The sequence below is a fragment of the Aquarana catesbeiana genome, linkage group LG08 (genome assembly GCF_042186555.1).
Source record: "Aquarana catesbeiana isolate 2022-GZ linkage group LG08, ASM4218655v1, whole genome shotgun sequence".
Lineage (NCBI taxonomy): Eukaryota > Metazoa > Chordata > Amphibia > Anura > Ranidae > Aquarana > Aquarana catesbeiana.
This window is the reverse complement of record NC_133331.1, coordinates 21,722,178-21,745,484: the sequence shown is the minus strand read 5'-3', so window position 1 is coordinate 21,745,484 and position 23,307 is coordinate 21,722,178. Positions and strand designations below refer to the sequence as shown.

Genomic DNA, 23,307 nt, shown 5'->3' with positions numbered 1-23,307 from the left:
TAGTAGGGGAGGTTGATAAAAGACACAAGTCCAACCTATGTGTGATTTTATGTCAGTATTACATTGTATATTCCTGTAAGTTGTGGTTGTTCAGGTGCTTATCCATTCATTTTTTTAAATTATCTATGCTCCCCGCTGAAACCAATGCCCGTAGAAGGGAATTCCAAATCATTACTGCTCTTACAGTAAAGGACCTGCTACGCAGTTTAAGGTTAAGCCACTTTTCTTCTTATTACGGTATTTGTAAATTGAAATCATATCCCTTCTCAAGCGTCTCTTCTCCAGAGAGAACAAGTTTAGTGCTCGTAACCTTTCCTCATAACTAAGATCCTCCAGACCCTTTATTCGTTTTGTTGCCCTTCTCTTGACTCTCTCCAGTACATCCTTCCTGAGGACTGGTATCCAGAACTGGACAGCATACTCTAGGTGAGGCCGGACCAAAGTCTTATAGAGTGGGAGAATTATCACTTTATCTCTGGAGTTAATTCTCTTTTTAATGTATGCCAATATTCTGTTTGCTTTGCTTGCAAAAGCTTGGCATTGCATGCCATTACTGATGGGATGAAAAACACAGGCGCCTCTAGGTTAGAACTTTAAACATTTTAATGAGATACAGGTGCATTATCCACTTACATGGAGGTTAAGGAAGTAAGAGCAAAGGGAATACCCACACCCACCACTCGGGACGGGGAAAAAAAACAACCCAAACAAACCCAAAGGAAGCCCAAACTCCATACCTCATGGATGAGTCACCTCTCTGCAGTGAACGCCACGCCAGTGTGGATGGACTTGTGCCTTACTTCCTTAACCTCCATGTAAGTGGATAATGCACATGTATCTCATTAAAACGTTTACAGTTCTAACCTAGAGGCGCCTGTGTTTCTCTTCTCATTTGCATATCTGGAGTCTGCTTTCAACTCTCCCCTCAAAGCCTGCCAAGGTTGTTTTGGACAAGTAATCTATACATGTCTCCCCTCTTCATCTCTCCCCCTCCACATATACTGAGTATCCACTTCAAGGACTTATTGATGGACTAATGTATTAAATCTCATACTATTTAGCAGTGCCACTACCCATTTTTTTTTCCATGCCATTGCTGAGTCTGTCATCTACTAGGACCCCCAGGCCATTTTCGATCCTAGATTCCTCCAGAGGTTTTCCCTCCAGTGAGTAGAATGCATTCATATTTTTGCCATCCAAATGCATTATTTTACATCTTTCCACATTAAACCTAGTTTGCCATGTAGTAGCCCACCCCATTAATTTGTACAATCTTCTTGCAAGGTCTCCACATCCTGCAGAGAAGTTATTGCCCTGATTAGCGTAGTATCGGCCGCAAATACAGAGATTTAGTGATTTAACGATATTTAACGATATAACAATAAAAGATTTATGTATCCCTTCCTCTAGGGTGGCACAGTGGTGCAGTGGGTAGCACTTTCACCTAGCAGTAAGAAGGGTCGCTGGTTCGAATCCCAACCACGACACTACCTGCTTGGAGTTTGCATGTTCTCCCTGTGCCTGCGTGGGTTTCCTCCGGGTACTCCGTTTTCCTCCCACACTCTAAAGACATGCTGGTAGGTTAATTGGATCCTGTCTAAATTGTCCCTAGTATGTATGAATGTGAGTTAGGGACCTTAGATTGTAAGCTCCTTGAGGGTAGGGACTGATGTGAATGTACAATGTATATGTAAAGCGCTGCGTAAATTGACGGCGCTATATAAGTACCTGAAATAAATAAAGTAATAGGATTGGTCCCAGGAGAGAACCCTGGGGGACCTCACTTTCCACCCCTGCCCATTCTGAGTACTCCCCCCATTTATCACTAACCTCTGAACTCGCCCCTGTAGCCACTTTTCAATCCATGTACTCACCCTATTCACCCTATGGGCCATGCCAACTGACATTACTTTGTACAGTAAACGTTTATGGGGAACTGTGTCAAATGCTTTTGCAAAATCCAGATACATCACGTCTATGGGCCTTCCTTTATCTAGATGGCAGCTCACCTCCTCATAGAAGGTTAATAGATTGGTCTTGTCAGATGTTTATACTGAAATATTAACAGTATTATATTTATGTAAATATACAAAAATCTATGGTTCAGCAGATTTTCACGTCTTTCCATAAATCAACCAAATAATCAAATTTGTTTATCCATGCTAGTTTGAAGACAAAAATGAATACAGCGATGTGCTAAAATATATGTGTAAACTAAAAATTCAATGCAAAATAATATCAAATATAATTGGTGCTATACCAAAAGATATAATTTTAAATATCAAATATATGGGTGATACAGATGATGAGGAAATTACCCACAAGCTTTTTTTTTTTCAAAAATACCTTGTCTCAATATTTTTTTAATGACGGCTTAGTAAATAGCTTTTCATGGCTTTAAAAACAGACTATGAAAACAAACTAGGTGTTGATTCTAACAAATTGCGATTTCTTCTCAAACAAACAGATCTACAAGTTTAAACCTCTTTTATGGTATATGGACAATTTTGACCATATACAAAATTGATAATTTAACCAAGACTTATTTTTAAATAAAGATACATTTAGAATGAATCTATGGTTCAACACATACTAACTAATCCAATTATAAGACTTTGAAGTCAGTTTTGTTTTGATATAAAAAGATATGTATCTCTCTTGATTCTAAAGGGAAAGAAATTCATGCTGCAGTTAGAATTAATTTCAATCCAAAACTGAATATACCAACATTGATTGGGTTAGTTAAGCATATGCTCAAACAACTTCAATTACCAAAAAGGTAAAAATATAAATTAATACTTTACCAGAGATTTAAGAAATCAGTTGTTTTGAGTGGTATCAGCTGGGTGCCCCAAAGGACTTCTCTACCATTCCTACATTTCTCCATTCTGTTTCCTTTAAGCTCTCCGTTGTTCAATCTCCCTCAATCTCATCTGTAAACCCTCTATTTTCCCTCCAGGACTTGGTGTGGACATGCTTTTCACGTCATGAATGACGTTAAAACATATGTCATTTCCTGGACAAACCTATAGGGAAATTGTAGTATCCTTACACATAGTTTTCAATAGTGGCAGTATATGATTAAACATGATATTGAAAGTTATTTTAACGTATCAAAAATCTGTCTCCATGTAACCTTTAACTTAGGCTTAACAGAAGGCTATAAAATATCTAGAGCTGTCTCTTATGTGTCAACATCCTTAGACTTTGTGGCTGGAACTAAAATATATAGCTTCTAAGTGAGTTTGGATAACATAATTAGTCTTCTTCTACATATCATGAGAGTGAGATCATTTTGACTAAAAGCATAATGGCCTATTCCTAAAAATCCCCAATAATAGAACTTCTAGACATCACATTCATATACAGTATTTTAACTTTTGTACCCCTCATATTAATAATATGAAGACTAGTTTAGATCAGTGAATACATAATTCATATATAAAAAAAATAAACTTAAAATAAGTGACATTGTTCAATTAATTCTGCATATAATTACTCCAATATAATGTAATAATACCATAATGAGAATTACCACTAATACGATTACTTGTTATGAGTAATAAGGTTTGTTATGAGCAATACGGTTTGTTTATAAGGCAACTTTTTGAATAAGCCCTATTTTCATTCTCATTCCTGAGAAGGAGAAAAAAATATGTCTGTAAGCTCATGGTTCCCTTATCTTGTTTATTTGACTAAGACTTCTCAAGATTTATAACTTGGGAGGAATAAACTTGTGTCCACAATCATGGACTTAATTTAACCTTCTAAAAAAAGAATTTTTGAACAAGATGGCTCCTAAACTGCTCATAAAGACATACGAAAAATGATATGCATAGGCCTTAGGAATTAATTATTTTTAACCCCAATATTCCTGACAGTTTGGCAAGAATGATTCTTCATGAATCCATGCTGATTACTGCTAATGATACCGTTGTCATTACTAAAATCTTGTATATATTCCCTTATCCCCTCCAAGAGCTTGCATACAATTGATGTTAGGCTAACTGGTCTGTAATTCCCAGGGATGTATTTTGGCCCTTTTTTAAATATTGGTGCTACATTGGCTTTTCTCTAATCAGCAGGTACCATTCCAGTCAGTAGACTATTTGTAAAAATTAGGAACAATGGTCTGGCAATTACATGACTGAGTTCCTTAAGGACCCTCGGGTGCAAGCCATCTGGTCCCGGTGACTTATTAATGTTACGTTTTTCAAGTCTATTTCTAATTTTGTCCTCTGTTAGCCAAGTCTATTTTTAATGTTGTCCTCTGTTGATTTCTGTGACGTGTCATGAGGATAAACATTGCAGTTTTTATTACTGAAGCCCCCCGATTCCCTCGTGAAGACTGAGGAGAAGAATAAATTCAATACCTTCACCATCTCTCCATCCTTAGTAACCAGATTACCATCATCATTCTTTATAGGACCAAAATGATCTGACCTCTCTTTCTTGCTATTTATGTACTTAAATAATTTCTTGGGATTTTTCTTACTCTCCTCCCCTATGTGCCTTTCATGTTCTATCTTAGCCACCCTGATTGCACCCTTACATTTCTTGTTGCATTCTTTGTAAAGTTGGAATGCTGATGATGATCCATCAGCCTTGTATTTTTTTAACAGCCTTGTCCTTTGCTTTTATATGCATTTTTACGTTGGAAATAAGCCACCTAGGATGTTTCTTAGCTCTTTTAAATGTATTTCCCATTGGGATGCACTGGCTAATGCCCTTATTAAAGCATACCCATTTCTCCTCCGTGTTCTTTTTTCCTAAGATTTTATCACAATTTGTATCTTCTAGCAAGGCTCGTAGTTTAGGGAAGTTAGCTCTTTTGAAATTCAGTGTCTTTGTATTCCCCTTATGTTTCTTATTAGTGTGCTTTATACTGAAACGAATTGATCTGTGATCGCTGTTTCCTAAATTGCCCCGTATTTCCACATCCGCGATCAGTTCTGTATTGTTGGTATTCAGTAGGTCTAGTAACGCTTTGTTTCTAGTTGGTGCGTTTACCATCTGACCCATGAAGTTGTCCCGCAAGATATTTTGAAACTGGCGCGCCTTAGATGAATACGTGGTTCCTTCCACCCAGTCTATGTCTGCATAATTAAAGTCCCCCATTATCATGACACTTCCCATCCTTGCCGCTAATCCAAATTGTGATAGGAGGTCCACCTCCACCTCCTCCCTCTGGTTAGGGGGCATATAGTATACTCCCAGTACTACTTTCCCCTTAGTTTCATCCCTTTGCAGCTCTACCCATAAGGATTCCACCTCCTCCCTTGCTCCCTTAGTGATGTCATCTCTCACATTCACTTGTACATCATTTTTGATATACAGGCATACCCCTCCTGCTTTTTTACCCTCTCTATCCCTGCGATATAGGGAATACCCTTGAATGGTTGCCAGCCAATCATGAAAGCTGTTGAACCAAGTCTCTGAAATTCCCACAAAATCCAAATCCTCCTCGTACAACAGTAGCTCTAGTTCTCCCATCTTGTCTGCCAGACTTCTGGCATTGGTATGCAACATAGTTTAGACTGGTCGCATACTGTCTCCTTATTGGGTGCTCTTGCAAATAGGACTTGTTACTATACTTACCTCGGGTTTTAAGTACTTTAGTCAACCTACCAATAATACCCCCAATACTAACCTCTGAAATATGTTCCACGCTGACTATCTCTACCTCTGGACCCTGTCGCCTATTTTAAAAGCCCCTAACTTCAAATTTGCATTGGCTTTTGCAGAGATTGTTTATTTATTTTTTATTTCAGGTACTTATATAGAGCTGTCAATTTATGCAGCGCTTTACATGTACATCGTACATTCACATCAGTCACTACCCTCAAGGAGCTTACAATCTAAGGTCCCTAACTCACATTCATACACATACTATGGCCAATTTAGACAAGATCCAATGAACCCTTTGGGTCTGGCATAGATTTTAAGGGGAACTCCACGCCAAAATTAAAAAAAAATGGCACAGGGTCCCCCCCAAAATCCAAACCAGACCCTTATCCGAGCATGCAGCCTGGCAGACCAGGAAAGGGAGGGGGCGAGCGAGCGCCCTCGCCTCCTGAACCAACTCAGCCCACATGCCCTCAACATGGGGGGTGGGTGCTTTGGGGCAACGGGGCCTGTGATGTACATCCATCCTGCTGCCCCACAAACCCAAAAAATAGAAAAAAATTAAAAAGCTCCTACCTGCATGTCTTTGGAGTGTGGAAGGAAACCCACGCAGACACAGGGAGAACATGCAAACTCCAGGCAGGTAGTGTCATGGTTGGGATTTGAACCAGCGACTCTTTAGCTGCCAGGTGAAAGTGCCACTACACCATTGTGCTGGTATTAAATATAATACAGTTCAGAGTATATAGTGCAGTCAGTGTAGAATATATAATACAGTGGAGAGTATATAGTGCAGTCAGTGTAGTATATATAATACAGTTTATAGTATATAGTGCATAGTGCAGTCAGTGTAGTATATATAATACAGTTGTGAGTATATAGTGCCATCAGTATACTGTAGTATATTAATACATTGCAAAGTATATAGTGCAGTCATTAAAGTATATATAATACAGTGCAAGGTATACAGTGCAGGGCAGAGTATGTAATACAGTGTATTGAAGTGGTTAAAGGGAACCCTATGACAGAACTAAGAAAAAAAACAGGGTGGGGTCCCCCTCAAAATCCACATCAGGCCCTTTGGGTCTGGTATGGATTTTAACCACTTCAGCCCCGGAAGATTTTACCCCCTTCCTGACCAGAGCACTTTTTGCAATTCGGCACTGCGTCACTTTAACTGTCAATTGTGCGGTCGTGCGATGTTGCACCCAAACAAAGTTGACGTCCTTTTTTTCCCACAAATAGAGCTTTCTTTTGGTGGTATTTGATCACCTCTGCGGTTTTAATTTTTTTGCGCTATAAATTTTAAAAAAGTGACAATTTTGAAAAAAACACAATATTTTTTACTTTTTGCTCTAATAAATATCCCCGAAAAATATATAAAAAACAATTTTTTTCCTCAGTTTAGGCCGATATGTATTCTTCTACATATTTTTGGTAAAAATAAAATCGCAATAAGCGTCTATTAATTGGTTTGCGTAAAAGTTATAGCGTCTACAAAATAGGGGATAGATTTATAGCATTTTTATTATTAATTTTTTTTTACTAGTAATGGCGGAAATCTGCGTTTTTTTATCATGACTGGCGGACACGTCGGACAATTTTGACACATTGTTGGGAAAATACAGCAAACAGTGCGATTAAAAATGCATTGATTACTGTAAAAATGTCACTGGCAGTGAAGGAGTTAACACTAGGGGGCAGTGAAGGGGTTAGGTGTGTCCTAGTGTGTGTTCTAACTGAAGGGGGATGGGGACTGTGCAGGCAAGATAACAGATCGCTGTTCATACTCTGTATGAACAGACGATCTGTCACTTCTCCCCTCAGAGAACCAGCAACTGTGTGTTTACACACACAGTTACGGGTTCTCCATGTCTCAGCGGCGATCGCGGGAGCCCGGCGGTGATCGAGACCGCCGGGCACTTGCATCGGCTCGGGGGGTGAGCGGGGGGTGCGCCACAGGGCGAAGCGATGTTACATAACGTTGTGCCATTCTGCCGCAGTACAACTGCAGCGGCTGGTCGGCAAGTGGTTAAGGGAAACTCCATTCTAAATTTTTTTTAAAAATGCGTGGGCCCCCCCATACTCCATACTAGGTCCTTTGGGTCTGACATAGATTTTAAGGGGAACTCCACACCAAATGCAGCCTGGCAGGCCAGGAAAGGGAGGGGACAAGTGAGCGCCACTGCCTCCTGGACCAGCTCAGCCCACATGCCCTCAACATGGGGTGGTGGGTGCTTTGGGGCAGGGGGGCCTGTGATGTACATCCATCCTGCCGCCCGACAAACCTGAAAAATAGAAAAAAATTCAAAAGCTCCGCCTCCATGGGAGACCTCCCGGTGACTGCTGTCTCTTGGCTTTGAAAGCTGTTATATAGGCAAGGGCGGGATCACCCAGTGACGTAACTGAGTGACCCCGCTCCCTTCTGACATCATGAGACCTCATGTGATGTCAGAGGGGGCGGGGTCATCCGGTTATGTCTGCCGGTGGCCCTGCCCTTGCCTATATAAGAGCTGTCAAAGTGGAAAGACAGCAGTCGCTGGGAGGCCTCCCACGGAGACAGAGTTTTTTTTGTTTTTTCTGTTTCTGGTCTGTCGGGTGGCGTGATTGAAAATGGATGTACATCGCGGCACACTTTTTTTTCTTTTTTATTAAAGGAATTGTCAAAAACGGTCTCTTGTGGTTTTTGCTTTTTGACACTTTTTTGGTAAATGGGTAGCCGATACCCATTCACACAGGGGGGGGCAGAATCTGGGGGCCCCCTGTTAAAGGGTGCTTCCAGATACCTGTTGACCCCGACAACCAATGGCCAGGGTTGTCTGGAAGAGGCCCCTGTCCCCATCAGAGCCCCCCCGCCCCAAAGCACCCAGCCCCCCATGTTGAGGGCATGTGACCTGGTATGTTTCAGTGGGGGGGTGCTTGCTCATCATTCCCTATCCTGACCTGCCAGGCTGCATGCTCGGAACAGGGTCTGGTATGGATTTTGGGGGGACCCCATGCCAATTTTTTTTATATTTTGGAGTGGAGTTCCCCTTAAAATTCATACTAGACCCGCAGGGCCTGGAATGGACTGTACCATTTTTTTCATTGATATTTCATCTATATTGCCAGGAAGCGGCAATGCATTACAGCCGCGAGCAAGTTTGAATTATGTTTTTTCCTTTAGTAATTATTGCTTAGGCATGTTCTATACATTGCACATATGCGCCACTTTATAGGTAGACTAAGGGGACCCCCAGGCACAATATTTAAAGGAATATTTCATTTTTATTGTTTCACTTTAAGTATCATTAAAATCACTGCTCCTGAAAAATCGATTGTTTTAAAAACTTTTACATTGATACATGTCCCCTAGGGCAGTACCCGGGTCCCCATACATTTTTTATGACAAAAACTTGCATATAAGCCTTTAAAATGAGGACTTTTGATTTTTCATGTTCGTGTCCCATAGACTTTCATAGGGTTTGCATGTTCGCTAGAACTTTTTGCCTGTTTGAGGTGTTCTGGTGCGAACTGAACCTGGGGGTGTTCGACCCATCCTTGCTATAAAGCTGGATTATTGAGGCAAGCCAGGTGGGGTTTTACTGGGTTTTGCTTAAGTGTACCTTATTAATAAAGGATACTTTTTGGTCAATAAAGTTTTTTTTTTGCTATAAATAATAAATTTGTGATATATATAGATGTGAATCTTCTTTGGGGGCATCATCATCATTTACAGTTATTTAAAGGCAAACAATAGCAGTCGGAGAAGGTTTTGTAACCTACCTGATCAATTTCTCTCTCCAGAACAGTTGTGTGAGAGAGTCAAAGACTGCTACGTAGAAATGATATGGTTGTCCAATATAGCCAAATACAATTTGGTTTGGGAGACTGTTCACGTGCATATATTTATTTTAAATTAGTGTAAGCTTTTGTTTTTTACTCTTTTATAGAAGGACAGCTACACTGGGAATGCAAATCTACTCCTTCCTTTAAAGCCACAAACTGGCACAGAGCTGCACCTTTAGATGTGGAGATGACTGCATATGTCTTACAGGCTCTGCTGTCTCAACCTAAACCTGATTTGGACAAAGCTGAAGAGATTGTCAACTGGCTGAGCAAAAAACAGAACCCCTATGGAGGCTACTCATTTACACAGGTAACAGATAAAAAGTGTGTCTATGATGTGGTACACCAAGGGCCATCTGAGGGTAGAGCTACCTCATGTAGAAGAGACAAGTGGCTCCAAAATCCCCAGACAGTCTGAGGGCTAATCAAAAGCTCCTGCCTAAAACACACTTGTAGCCAGGGTAGGGTGGTCGTCACTAGGAGCCAAGCAAGAGTTACATGGGAGGCCTACCCCAAGATGGGTTTTTCTGGGCTATGATAGGCACCTGTCATGGGTTAACTTTGCTCTACACATAAGGTACCTTTGCTCTTGTGCCATTTTCATCAATGCTCGGGGACAAGGCTGAGGCTTCCGTGGGGGGGATACTCAACCTTAAGGTGGGCCTCTACTTTTAGAGATGAAGGTACACCGTGTACACTTGCACCATAGCTGCTCTCCAGTTAACTCTGGGGTACCTGTGACAGGTACACCTTCGTTGTAACTTGCATTTAGGAGGGACACGTTGAGCCTTGTCCATTTCCACCTTTCCAGCATTTCCACTACAATTCCCCAGTAGCAAAATGAGACCCGCAGTGCTCCTCCACTCCTGTTGCTATGGGAGACAGACTGCTGGAGTGCCGACAACATCTGCCTCGCTGCTAGAGGCCATTTCACCTGCAACAGGCATAAGCTTCCAACAGGCTGATTGTTAGAAATCTGTTACCCTAGGTACCCACTGGTGTCTTCGCACTACATTATTTCCATACTAATGTCTTCATATCCCAAGTACTTTAGTGACCTGAACCATGGGATGGTGCCGGTTATTTTCATCACACTGCTTTAGTAACTTCAGACCAGACGGGAAAAAGGTTTCAAAACTTTACTTGAAAAAGTGCAAAAAGCATTTTAAAGTCCAACATTGAGAGACTGAATTCTTTCCTACATCCCAAACCCTAACTCAGGTGTAGTGCCCCGGCATATCTGCAAAGTTTGTGTCCTTTGTGACTTTACATCCCAGTAGTAAAAAGCAACATACTTCTGCTCCTCGCAGGTGTTGTTTTCTGTCTTACTCCTTTACAGGCACCAGATCTCTCTCTTCTGCAAGGGGAACTTTCTCTTCTACAAGGGGCTCTTGGCCTAGACCTCAACCTCTCTGCTTTGGACCACTGTCTCTATTTTATAACACAAGATCAGTGGGTTGAACCCAGAGAAATACCCACCAAAAAGACCAATGAACTGGGAAAGCATTAACTTTTACCCTCCCGTCTGGGACCGCACTAAACTGGCTATTTTCACCCAACTTACAGGCTCAATGACTCAATTTAGTTTGTAGGAAAAAGGGGATACCCCTTTAAAAAATAAAAACTGATGGAAACATAAAATATATTGACAGCCATAGCACACATTTACCCTTCTTTAATAGTCCTGTGATGTACAAAAACTTTTGTTGCATGTAACATTTTGTAATATGAAAATTATGTCTATTCTTGCTTAAAGTGGTTGTAAAAGCTTAATGGTTTTTACCTTGATGCATTCTCTGTGATAAGGTAAAAAAAAACTTCCATGGTCGGCTCCACCTTCCAGACCCTCTAAATACTTACCTGAGCCCAATATCGATCCAGCACTGTGCCCAAGAGCAACGGTGCTCTCCTTTCTCTCTCTCTCCTCACAGGACATGGAGGCAGCAGCAGGAGCCATCTGCTTCTGCTTCTGTCAATCAAATCCTGTAAGGAGGGAGAGGAGTGTGGAGATGAGCTGGGTTGTGTGTGTCTATAGACGCACACAGCCCAGCTCAGCCTAGAGCCTGCATGCATGCCCCCATAGCAAGCAGCTTGCTATGGGGCACTAGAAAGGGAGGAGGAGCCAAGAGTGTCGGCAGGGAATTCCAGAAGAAGCGGCTCTGGGCCGCTCTGTGCAAAACCCTTGCACAGAGCAGGTAAGTATAACATCTTTATTTATTTTAAAAATGAACCTCTAGAATCACTAATATTGCATACTTTTTTTAGTTTAAAGTGATTCCGTGGCTAATGGAAAATGTAATTCTTCTTCTGCAAATAAAAGCCCTTTCCCATTTCATAACATTTATGAGAGCCAGTTTTTGATATGCCGTACACTGATACTTGAAAATTGAATTTTGTTTTGTAGCTGAGCCAAATAGAATTTAGCTTTTTATAAAAAAAAAAAAAATCTAGAGAGTTAATAAACACAACAGGATAGTGATTAAAAAAACAGAAATATACAGTACATTAAGTTATATTGGTGAACTGTTCAGTCTCCTAATTCTATTGTAATATCCTTTGTATATAACATCTAGGCATTTTCTCTTATAGGACACAGTCGTGGCTCTCCAGGCTAAAGCCAAGTATGCAGAGGCTAAATACAGTATCAAGGGAGATATAACGGTGACCGTTACTTCCAAGACAGGATTTCTGGAGAAGTTCCATGTAAACAACGAAAACCGACTTCTCCTCCAGAGTAGGAAACTACCAACCATCCCCGGAGAGTACACAGTGACTGCTACAGGAAGTGGTTGTGTCTTTGTACAGGTACGTGGGAAATCCCATATATTTCTTCTGTCCCATCCATTCTGCAACCATCTCATTGTTATCCTTTCTTGTAGACGGTTCTTAGATTCAACATCCCAGTGGTAAGAAACGAGGCCGCCTTTGCAGTCAGTGTTGAAGTAACACCAAAAAAATGTGAGAAAGATCCAGTGAAAAGCCTTGGACTTCATATAACTGCTCAGTAAGTAAAACTGTGTTCATATTCAGCAGCATCATATAAGATTTCATAATTATCAACATTCTTACAAAAAGTATCCTCTGAGTGCAGGTTCTTTTGGGTCGGGTTCACATATATGCGGCTACGGTTCCCAGCATGGGGTCCGGTGCGTCCCTGTTCACCGGTTCAGGTGCGAATCAGGTGCCAATTTTTGCCTGAATTCACACCTGAACTAGACCCAAAGACGCACAGGACCCTTTTGGAATGAGGACCGCGGCCGCTCCGGACCTGTGTGAACCGGCTTCATTGCGAACCGGGCACACTTGCATGTCATATGAATTGGAGGCGGAGAAACCTGCATCCAATTCGCACATATGTGAACCCAGCCTAAGAGTATACAATACATACAATACAATGTAGATTACTGGGAAAAGCAATACCTAGAGACATTTTGTTGTCTCTTACAATTTAGTCAATTATTGTTTTATAAACAATATTGTAATAGTTTTTTTTTATTATTCAATTTACAGCTGTCTCAGTTATTTGCTACTTTAATCATTTATTTCTAATAATTCAGTAATCTTATAACAATCCTGTATGGGTGATTATAACTAGACATGTGCACTGCCGAGTTAGTTTTCATTTCATTCAGTTTTTTTTTTCGTTTTTCGGGTCATTTGTTATGATCGCAATTCGAAAATCTGAAAATAAGAAAGAAAATCTGAAAATTCTAAAGAATAACTAATAATAACTAACTATTAAATTATAGGCATTAGAATTTCCTTTCAAATTTGGCTGTTAGTGAATGTAATGAATACGAACTTATTCGAAGTTACGAATTATCCGAAATAACGAATGCCATATCTAAACAAATGGAACAGAATTAATTAATAATAAATAATAATAATAAAACATTTTTATTATTATTGTTATTTATTATTAATAATTTGTTACGTTCCATTCGCTTGGATACGGCATTCGTTATTTCGGATAATTTGGAACTTCGGATAAATTCATTACCATTACGTTCACTAACAGCCAAATTTGAAAGGAAATTCCAATACCGATAATTTAATATTTAGTTATTATTAGTTAGTTATTTCAGATTTTCAAATTTTTGGGTTTTCGAATTTCGAAGTTACGAATTTTCGAATTTACGAATTTAAGAATATTAAAATTTACAAATATACAGAAAAATTTGTTAAACAGGTGTTCGTTAATTCGGATATTTCCGAGTTAACAAATTTGTCGGAATTTGTTAAACAAACGAATTCAGAACATAATGACATGCACATGTCTAATTATAACTATAATCATCATCATCCAACATCATCACTATTATCACTGATAAGTAGTGTTGAGATTTGAATTCAGATTGAACTTGAATTTTCAGAGTTCAAATCTGATTGATTGTACTTAATTAAAATGTTTAATTTAAAATTGCACTGAAGTCAATTGGAGGTACAGTGAAACCTCGGATTGCTAATAACGCGGTTAACGAGCGTTTCGCAATACGAGCAATTTTTTTTTTAAATCCTGACTTTCCGAGGCTTTCTGTGTTCAGCTGAGCTGTCCCCGAGTATTTCCGAGGCTCTCCGGCGCCCCCCACCTCTGGCCACATGCGGTATTGCGTTCCATAGAAGTCAATGCGGAACAAAGTATTTTTGTTTCCATTGACTTCTATGGGGAAACTCGCTTTGATATGCGAGTGCTTTGGATTACGAGCATTCTCCTGGAACGGATTATGCTCGTAATCCAAGGTTCCACTGTATTTCTAATTGATATGTTTGGACCTTTGGATGACTGCTAGACAAGCTGTTTTCACCAGAATACATTGGAACCTCCAGAGCTCCCTGCAAGGAGAGTGTATGTTCTTGTGTTTAAAAGCAAAATTTTACTCTTATCAATTAACATTACCCAACTGTATTCCTTATGCTGCTAGCCATAGCCAATAAATAGGCAGGTATATTTTGCATTTTTTACATTTCTTCAGCTGCTTCCTGGTTTCTAGCCTAAGTCAAAATGATGTCATACATCCCAGGAGTCTTCATAATATTTGGAGGGAAAGAGGTGTTTTCCCAGATATGTACACCCTCCTGCCTGCATTCCTGAGCTAAGGGCAGATGGATTACTGGAAGTAAATGCTACTTGAATTATCTGTCCTGGCATAAGATGGCTGTGGCTAGACATCAGGGGCGGCCCATCCATTAAGGATGCACCTCCCCTTTCCATCACAGCCACCGCCCCCTATTCATGCGTCTGACCCCTTTCAGGACGCCGGATGCATGAATTACAGGGACAGGGATTTTTTTATTTGAAGCACCTGATTATAGACAGAGGCTCTAATAGGCTTCAAAATAGGGTGGACTCGTGGCGCAGAGCATTGTGCCAGGAGCCCACCCAGGTGTGTTAAAATAGCAAATTATTATTCTTTATTCTAACACTGAATCGCCACTCCGCCAATCAGGAAATGCGGGTGGGAGACGTGTTTCCCGATTGGCCAAAAGGAGAAGCGTTCTGATTGGCTACCGAGGCGGAGGGAGGAGATGGAATTGCCGAGCAGGGGAAGTAGATGCCCGCGGAGGAGAGCCTAGGTAGCCGCCCGTGGTTGAGGTAAGTTCACCAACCGACTGACCGACCCGACCTGACCCAGGGGGTGTAGGGTGCACTGTTTGCCACCCCCAAGAAAATTTACCACCAGCCGCCACTGCTAGAAATGCTAGGGGATGTTTTTTAAAGTGATTTCTCAACAAAATAAAGCACTGAGACATGGATGGATAAGGGATTTTTATTAAATATTAAAAATGAATTAAACGGGTTGTAAAGGCAGAAAGTCTTTTTACCTTAATGCATTCTTTGCAGATATTACGATAAAAAGCCTTCTGTGTGCAGCTCCCCCCTCAGCCCCCCTTATACTTACCTGAGGTCCATCTAGTTTCAGTGATGTCCATGAATGTCTCAGCCGTCCGAGATTCTCCTTCCTAATTGGCTGAGACATAGCAGCGACACCATTGGCTCCCACTGCTGTCATTTAATGTCAGCTAGCCAATCAGGGGAGAGAGGGAGCAGGGCCAGGTCAGGGCTCTGTGTCTGAATGGACACAGGGAACTGTGACTCAGCTCAGGGGCCCCTATAGGAAGATGCTGCCTGTGGGGGCACTGAACAGGAGGGAGGGGCCAGGATTACAGAATAGGGACCTGGGAAGAGGGGGATGCGGGCTGCTCTGTGCAAATCCACTGCAACAGGTAAGTATAACATGTTTGTTATTTTTATAGGAAAAAAAACAAGTCTTTACAATCACTGTAAATAGTGTTTTCAGTTTGTTGTGCTCAAATACAGTAAAGCTCTGCTTTAATTGTCTGGGTAGTATTATTTGCTCATCAAAGCCCATACTGAACCGGTAGCTCAAGACTTCTTTTCATATTGATTGGGATAAATCAATCACTTGGTTGGAAGATATGACATTCATAAGGACCCTTCATGCCCAAACAGACACCCCCCTGTTTGGTTCACAGCAGAACTCCTGAACACGAACCCCATTGAAGTCTATGGGAAGTGCCCATTCTGAAGACTTATATGCAAGTAATTGGCCATAAAAGGGGTATGGGTGTCTGGGTACTGCCCTGGGGGACATGTATCAATAACATTTTGTTTTTAAAAAACAATCGTTTTTTCAAGAGCAGTGATTTCTATGATGCTTAACCACTTCAGCCCCCGGAAGGATTTACCCCCTTCCTGACCAGAGCACTTTTTACAATTTGACACTGCGTCGCTTTAACTGCTAATTGCGCGGTCATGCAATGCTGTACTCAAACGAAATTTGTGTCCTTTTCTTCCCACAAATAGAGCTTTCTTTTGATGGTATTTGATCACCTCTGCGGTTTTTATTTTTTGCGCTATAAATGGAAAAAGACCGAAAATTTTGAAAAAAAATGATACTTTCTACTTTTTGTTATAAAAAGAAAAAAATCCAATAAACTCAATTTTAGTTATACATTTAGACCAAAATTTATTCAGCCACATGTCTTTGTTAAAAAAAAAAGTCAATAAGCGTATATTTATTGGTTTTATTTATTGGTTTATTGGCAAAAGTTATAGCGTTTACACACTAGGGTACATTTTCTGGAATTTACACAGCTTTTAGTTTATGACTGCCTATGTCATTTCTTGAGGTGCTAAAATGACAGGGCAGTACAACCCCCCCCCCAAATGACCCCATTTTGGAAAGAAGACACCACAAGGAAATTGCTGAGAGGCATGTTGAGCCCATTGAATATTCATTTTTTTGGCCCAAGTGATTGAATAATGACAAAAAAAAAAAAATTACAAAAAGTTGTCACTAAATGATATATTGCTCACACAGGCCATGGGCATATGTGGAATTGCACCCCAAAATACATTCAGCTGCTTCTCCTGAGTACGGGAATACCATATGTGTGGGACTTTTTGGGAACCTAGCCGCGTACGGGACCCCGAAAACCAAGCACCGCCTTTCAGGATTTCTAAGTTCGTACATTTTTGATTTCACTCCTCACTACCTATCACAGTTTTGAAGGCCATAAAATGCCCAGATGGCACAAAACCCCCACAAATGACCCCATTTTGGAAAGTAGACACCCCAAGCTATTTGCTGAGAGGCATGTTGAGTCCATGGAATATTTTAGATTTTGACACAAGTTGCAGGAAAGTGACAAATATTTTTTTTTTTGCACAAAGTTATCACTAAATGATATATTGCTCACACAGGCCATGGGCATATGTGGAATTGCACTCCAAAATACATTCTGCTGCTTCTCCTGAGTATGGGGATACCACATGTGTGGGACTTTTTGGGAGCCTAGCCACGTACGGGGCCCCCAAAACCAATCACCGCCTTCAGGATTTCTAAGTGCGTAAATTTTTGATTTCACTCTTCATGGCCTTTCACAGTTTCGGAGGCCATGGAATGCCCAGGTGGCACCCCCCCCCCCCCCCCCCCTCAAATGACCCTATTTTGGAATTTTTTTTCTTTTTTCAGTTTTCAAAACTTTGTGACAAATAGTGAGGTCTGCAAAATACTCACTATACCTCTCAGCAAATAGCTTGGGGTGTCTACTTTCCAAAATGGGGTCATTTGGGGGGGGGGGTTTTGAACTGACCTGGCATTTTATGCACAACATTTAGAAGCTTATGTCACACATCACCCACTCTTCTAACCACTTGAAGACAAAGCCCTTTCTGACACTTTTTGTTTACATGAAAAATTTTTTTTTTTTTTGCAAGAAAATTACTTTGAACCCCCAAACATTATATATTGTTTTAAAGCAAATGCCCTACAGATTAAAATGGTGGGTGTTTCATTTTTTTTTCACACAGTATTTGCGCAGCAATTTTTCAAACGCATTTTTTTGGGAAAAAACACACTTTTTTAAATTTTAATGCACTAAAACACGCTATATTGCCCAAATGTTTGATGAAATAAAAAAGATGATCTTAGACCGAGTACATGGATACCAAACATGACATGCTTTAAAATTGCGCACAAACGTGCAGTGGGGACAAACTAAATACATTTTTAAAAGCTTTTTAAAAGCCTTTACAGGTTACCACTTTAGATTTACAGAGGAGGTATACTTCTAAAATTACTGCCCTCGATCTGACCTTCGCGGTGATACCTCACATGCATGGTGCAATTGCTGTTTACATTTGACGCCAGACTGATGCTTGCGTTCGCCTTAGCGCGAGAGCAGGGGGGGACAGGGGTGCTTTTTTTTTTTTTTTTTTATTATTTTTTTTTATCTTATTTTTAAACTGTTCCTTTCATTTTTTTTTTTTTTATCATTTTTATTGTTATCTCAGGGAATGTAAATATCCCCTATGATAGCAATAGGTAGTGACAGGTACTCTTTTTTGAAAAAAATGGGGTCTGTTAGACCCTAGATCTCTCCTCTGCCCTCAAAGCATCTGACCACACCAAGATCGGTGTGATAAAATGCTTTCCCAATTACCCAATGGCGCTGTTTACATCTAAGTCATAAAATGCTCGTAGCTTCCGCTTTCTTAGGCCATAGAGATGTTTGGAGCCACTCTGGTCTCTGATCAGCTCTATGGTCAGCTGGCTGAATCACCGGCTGCATTCTCAGGTTCCCTGTTGAGACAGGAGAGCCAGAGAAAAACATGGAAGACGGTAAGGGGGGGGGCATTCCCTCCCACTGCTTGTAAAAGCAGTCTAGAGGCTAATTAGCCGCTAGGATTGCTTTTACATGAAAGCCGACCGCTGGCTGAAAAGAATGATACCAAGATGATACCTAAACCTGCAGGCATCATTCTGGTATAACCACTCAAAGTCGTGAATGGCGTACCTGAAGATAAAAAAATGGTTAACGATAAAACACAGTAAACAGTAAAGTATAAAAAATTGCATACCTGAAAAGCAAACATGATAAAACATAATAACAATAAAACATTGCAGAATAGAATACAGTAAAAAAGAGCAGAACAATAGAGAGAGAATAGAGAGAGAGATACAAATAAAACGACAACTATTTTTATTTATTTTATATATTTTTTTGTGTTTTTTTTTTTTTTTTTTACACTTTTTTTTGTAACTGTAACTTTTATAACTGTAACCGGTTCCAGGTTCGGGTCTCTCAAAATGCGATGGCATCTTGGGAGACCCTGTAAAAGTGTGCCTAGTCTGTGCAATGCTGTACCCTACGCTAATACTCAACTAGTGAATGGTAGCGTTCAAAACATTCACCAATGCAAAGACCAGGATTGTCAGGACAGGAGGGAAAATATAAGCGGGTATCACGCCTATATCCGCGCTTTCTGCAGACACCACATCTTTTTTGGGGGGGTTCGTTGGGTAGGGGTACTCGGGAGGACATAAAGAAAATGCCTCTCATGCAGCCGACTGCATTTGGTTGGGGATGTGAATGGGGGAAGTACGGGCGCTGCAGAAGTGGTGGGTTCCCAATTATTAGGATTGGCGAATGCAGCAGGAAGGGCATTATGGGCACAACGGGCCTGTGTTTGTCTTCTTCTTGGTGGCAGCGGGACACTACTTGTGCTTGCCACCTCACCAGCTTGAACTGCACTTATGGGACTCGCCATGTCACCAAGTGTTACTGCAGTTTGACTACGACCGGGGTGTACTAGGCCGCTGGTGCTTGCCAGTTCACCAAAACGCTACCAAAAAAACTGTTAGCAATCGCAGGGATCAGGCCTGACTCTGTGAACGCTGCAGTTATGCATTTAGTGTTTTGTAAGTGACAGTGATCAATCGATACTGCACTTGGGTGGGCTGGGCTGGGCTGGGCCGGGCGGAGGGGCAAAACGCAGGTGCTAGCAGGTATCTGGGCTGATCCCGCTAACACTGCATTTTTGGGAACCCTAAACTGCTGGGGAAGCTAGTATAGATCTGATCGGATCAGATATCGATCCGTCCAGATACTATACCACTAAGGGAGGTGCATGGTGTGTGCGTGGGTGTTAGCGCTACTGGCACTAACCTATAGCTGCCTGGGGCAACACAGACCCTATCTGACCCTAAAACCTAAGTTATATCACTGCCGGGCGATCAGGGGGCTAAACCTTTATTCGGTAATAAACGGCGGGTGATGGCGAACCTAAATATTTACCTTCCTAACTAGCGTCACCAGTGACACTAATACAGCGATGAGAAAAATGATCGCTTAGTGACACTGGCGACGGGGGGTGATCAAGGGGTTAAAACTTTATTAGGGGGGGGTTAGGGGGGTATCCTAGAGCTAAAGGGGGCTAACACTAACTGCCCTACCACACTAACTGTCACAAACTGACACCAATGCAGTAATCAGAAAAAAAAACTGCTTGGTGTCAGTATGACGGGGGGGGGGGTGATGGGGGGGTGTAATGTGTGCCTGGCGTGTTCTACTGTGTGTGTAGTGTTTGTGCACTCACATCTTCTCTCCTCTGCGCCGGAACGGAAAATACCGAGCCGAGGAGAGATGACATCACTTCCTCTTCTGCTGTTTACTATACAGCAGCAGAGGAAGAATCTCATTGGCTGGGAGCGATCATGAGGGGGGCCACGAATGGATGGCCTCCCCCTCACCTCTGATCGCTTCCGGACAGAAGCTGACTGCCTCGGGCACCAGGTACGTGATTTTGCCTGCCCGTGCCATTCTGCCACAGTATATCTGCGTGAGGCGGTCGGCAAGTGGTTAAAGTGCAACAATGAAAATGAAAAATTCCTTTCAATATCGTGCCTGGAGGCCCTTCTTAATGTGCCTGTAAAGTAGCGCATTTGTAGCATATACAGAACATGCTACAGCAAAAATTATATTTCTAAAGAAAAAAATCCCATTTAAAATGACTCGCGGTTACAATTGTAGACATCCGACTATTAAAAAATAAAGAAAAAAATTACATAGGGTCCCCCCCATGCCAAAAAACAAAAATGTGGGGTCCCTCCCCAAAATCCATGCCAGACCTTTATCCAGCAGGCAGTTGGCAGGTCAGGAATAGGGGGGGAAAGCAAACGCCCCCCCCGAACCATACCAGGGGTGCTTTAGACCATGTTGATGGGGACAAGGACCTCTTCCCGACAACTGCAGCCCAGGGCAGTGGTTGTTGGGGTCTGTGGGTGGGGGGCTTATCGGAATCTGGAAGCCCCCTTTAACAAGTGGGCCCCCAGATCCTGCCCCCCCACTGCTATGTAAATGGGTAGGGGTACATCGTACCCCTACCCATTCACTAAAAAAAATATCAAAAAGTAAGAAACACAGGAAACTGTTTTTGACCAATCGTTTATTAAAAAATTAAAAAGTCACATGACTTCAGAAGGGGCGGGGCCATCAGGTTACGTCACCGGGTAGCCCTGCCCCTTGCCTATACAAGAGCTGCCTCCCCATGGAGGCAGAAGCGGTTTCCATTTTTTCTAGTTTTCAGGTCCGTCGGACGTCGTGATTGACGGTGGATTTACATTGAGGGACACTATTTTTAATTTTTTTAAAAAAGGCTTGTCAAAAACCTGTGTTTTTTACTTTTTGTTACTTTTTTTGGTTAATGGGTAGGGGTATGATGTACCTGATACCCATTCACATGGGGGGGGGGGGTCAGGATCTGGGTGCCTCCTTGTTAAAGGGGGCATCCAGATTCCGATAAGCCCCCCTGCCCGCAGACCCCAACAAACACAGCCCGGGGTTGTCGGGAGCAGGCCCTTGTCCCCATCAGATCCCCTAGCAGAGCCCCCCTGTCCCAAAGCACCTTCCTTTTTCCTGACCTGCCGGGCTGCATGCTCGGATAAGGGTATAGGGGTCTGGTATAAATTTTGGGGGGGACCCCACGCTATTTTTTATTTTGCCATGGGATTCTCCTTAAAATCAATACCAGACTTGAAGGGCCTGGCATGGACTTGGGGGGTCATGATGTTGTTTTTTTCTTTATTTTTTTTACCAGCACTTTTTTTTTTTATTCATCTGTCAGCGGGGAAACCCATTGACAAATCTGATGACTCATTGGTTGTTAAGGACGCGGCCGCCGGGTTCCCGGCCCCATTCCTTAACAACCAGCTTACACTGCACCCTGATTGGGCAAAGCTTTGCCCAATCAGGGTACAGAATGCACTGTGCAGCGCTCAGTGCATTGCAGGGTGTTCGACGGGGCGAACACCCTGCAAATTCGGGTGTTCGGCGAACGGCCAAACAGGCAAATGTTGGGCCCGAAGTCATGCTCGGGCTGAACCATTCGCCCATCCCTATGCCCCAATACCATGTGAGGTTCCCAGGCAACTTTAAATAAATAAATTTAGTGAAGAGCTGCTAAATATGTAGACAATATATACACAGAAATATAAGTACAGTAGAACCTTGGATTACGAGCATAATCCATTCCAGGAGAATGCTCGTAATCCAAAGTACTTGCATATCAAAGCGAGTTTCCCCATAGAAGTCAATGGAAACGAAAATAATTTGTTCTGCATTGACTTCAATGGCATGCAATACTGCATGTGGAAATGATCGGAAAGGCCGAGAACAGCTCGCCTGAACTCGGAAAACCTCGGAAAGGCTCCGAAACTGAGCATTTCCGAACTGCTCTGATCAGCTCCGATCGGCTCCGGCGCCCCCCCACCTCAGGCCAAACTCGGTACTATACACCGCTGTGGCTTGAATCCTGCTCGTTTTGCGAAACAATACTCGCAAACAGAGTCATTTTTAAAAATACAGTGCTCGTATTGAGAATCGTTCGTTAACCGCGTTACTCGCAATCCGAGGTTCCACTGTATTGCCATTTCTGTTGTTTGGTAATACTTGGATGTACGGTATGTTTACTGTTTATTTTTATTTTTTTGTTCATTAGCTTTGTGCTCATCAAACACTCGTCTCAGACCTAGATGCACAGATATGTTCACTTCCAACCTAATAATTTGAGGAGGCACTCATGATGAGAATAATGCCGCATACACACGATCGGACATTGATCGGACATTCTGACAACAAAATCCATGGATTTTTTCCGACGGATGTCGGCTCAAACTTATCTTGCATACACACGGTCACACAAAGTTGGTCGGAAATTCCGAACGTCAAGAACACGGTGACGTATAACACGTATGACGAGCCAAGAAAAATTAAGTTCAATAGCCAGTGCTGCTCTTCTGCTTGATTCCGAGCATGCGTGGCACTTTTTACGTCGGAATGATGTACACACGATCGGAAATTTACGCAAACGGATTTTGTTGTCGGAAAATTTGAGAACCAGGTCTCAAATTTTGTGCCACGGAAATTCCGATGCAAACTGTCCGATGGAGCCTACATACGGTCGGAATTTCCGACAACAAGCTCTGATCGCACGTTTTACGTCGGAAAGTCCGACCGTGTGTACGGGGCATTAGAGTAACCAAATCCTGG

At 41.9% G+C, this 23,307-nt stretch overlaps 1 protein-coding gene across 1 annotated transcript in view; it reads left to right on the top strand.

The window, feature by feature from the left end:
* The window catches only part of LOC141105632 (alpha-2-macroglobulin-like protein 1), a 351,206-nt gene that overhangs the window by 272,267 nt on the left and 55,632 nt on the right, over nucleotides 1-23,307 (top strand). The window contains exons 29-31 of the mRNA XM_073595595.1: nucleotides 9,558-9,763; nucleotides 12,043-12,258; nucleotides 12,333-12,457. Of these exons, the coding sequence (XP_073451696.1) occupies nucleotides 9,558-9,763; nucleotides 12,043-12,258; nucleotides 12,333-12,457 (547 nt within the window). The remainder of the gene's footprint in view (nucleotides 1-9,557; nucleotides 9,764-12,042; nucleotides 12,259-12,332; nucleotides 12,458-23,307) is intronic.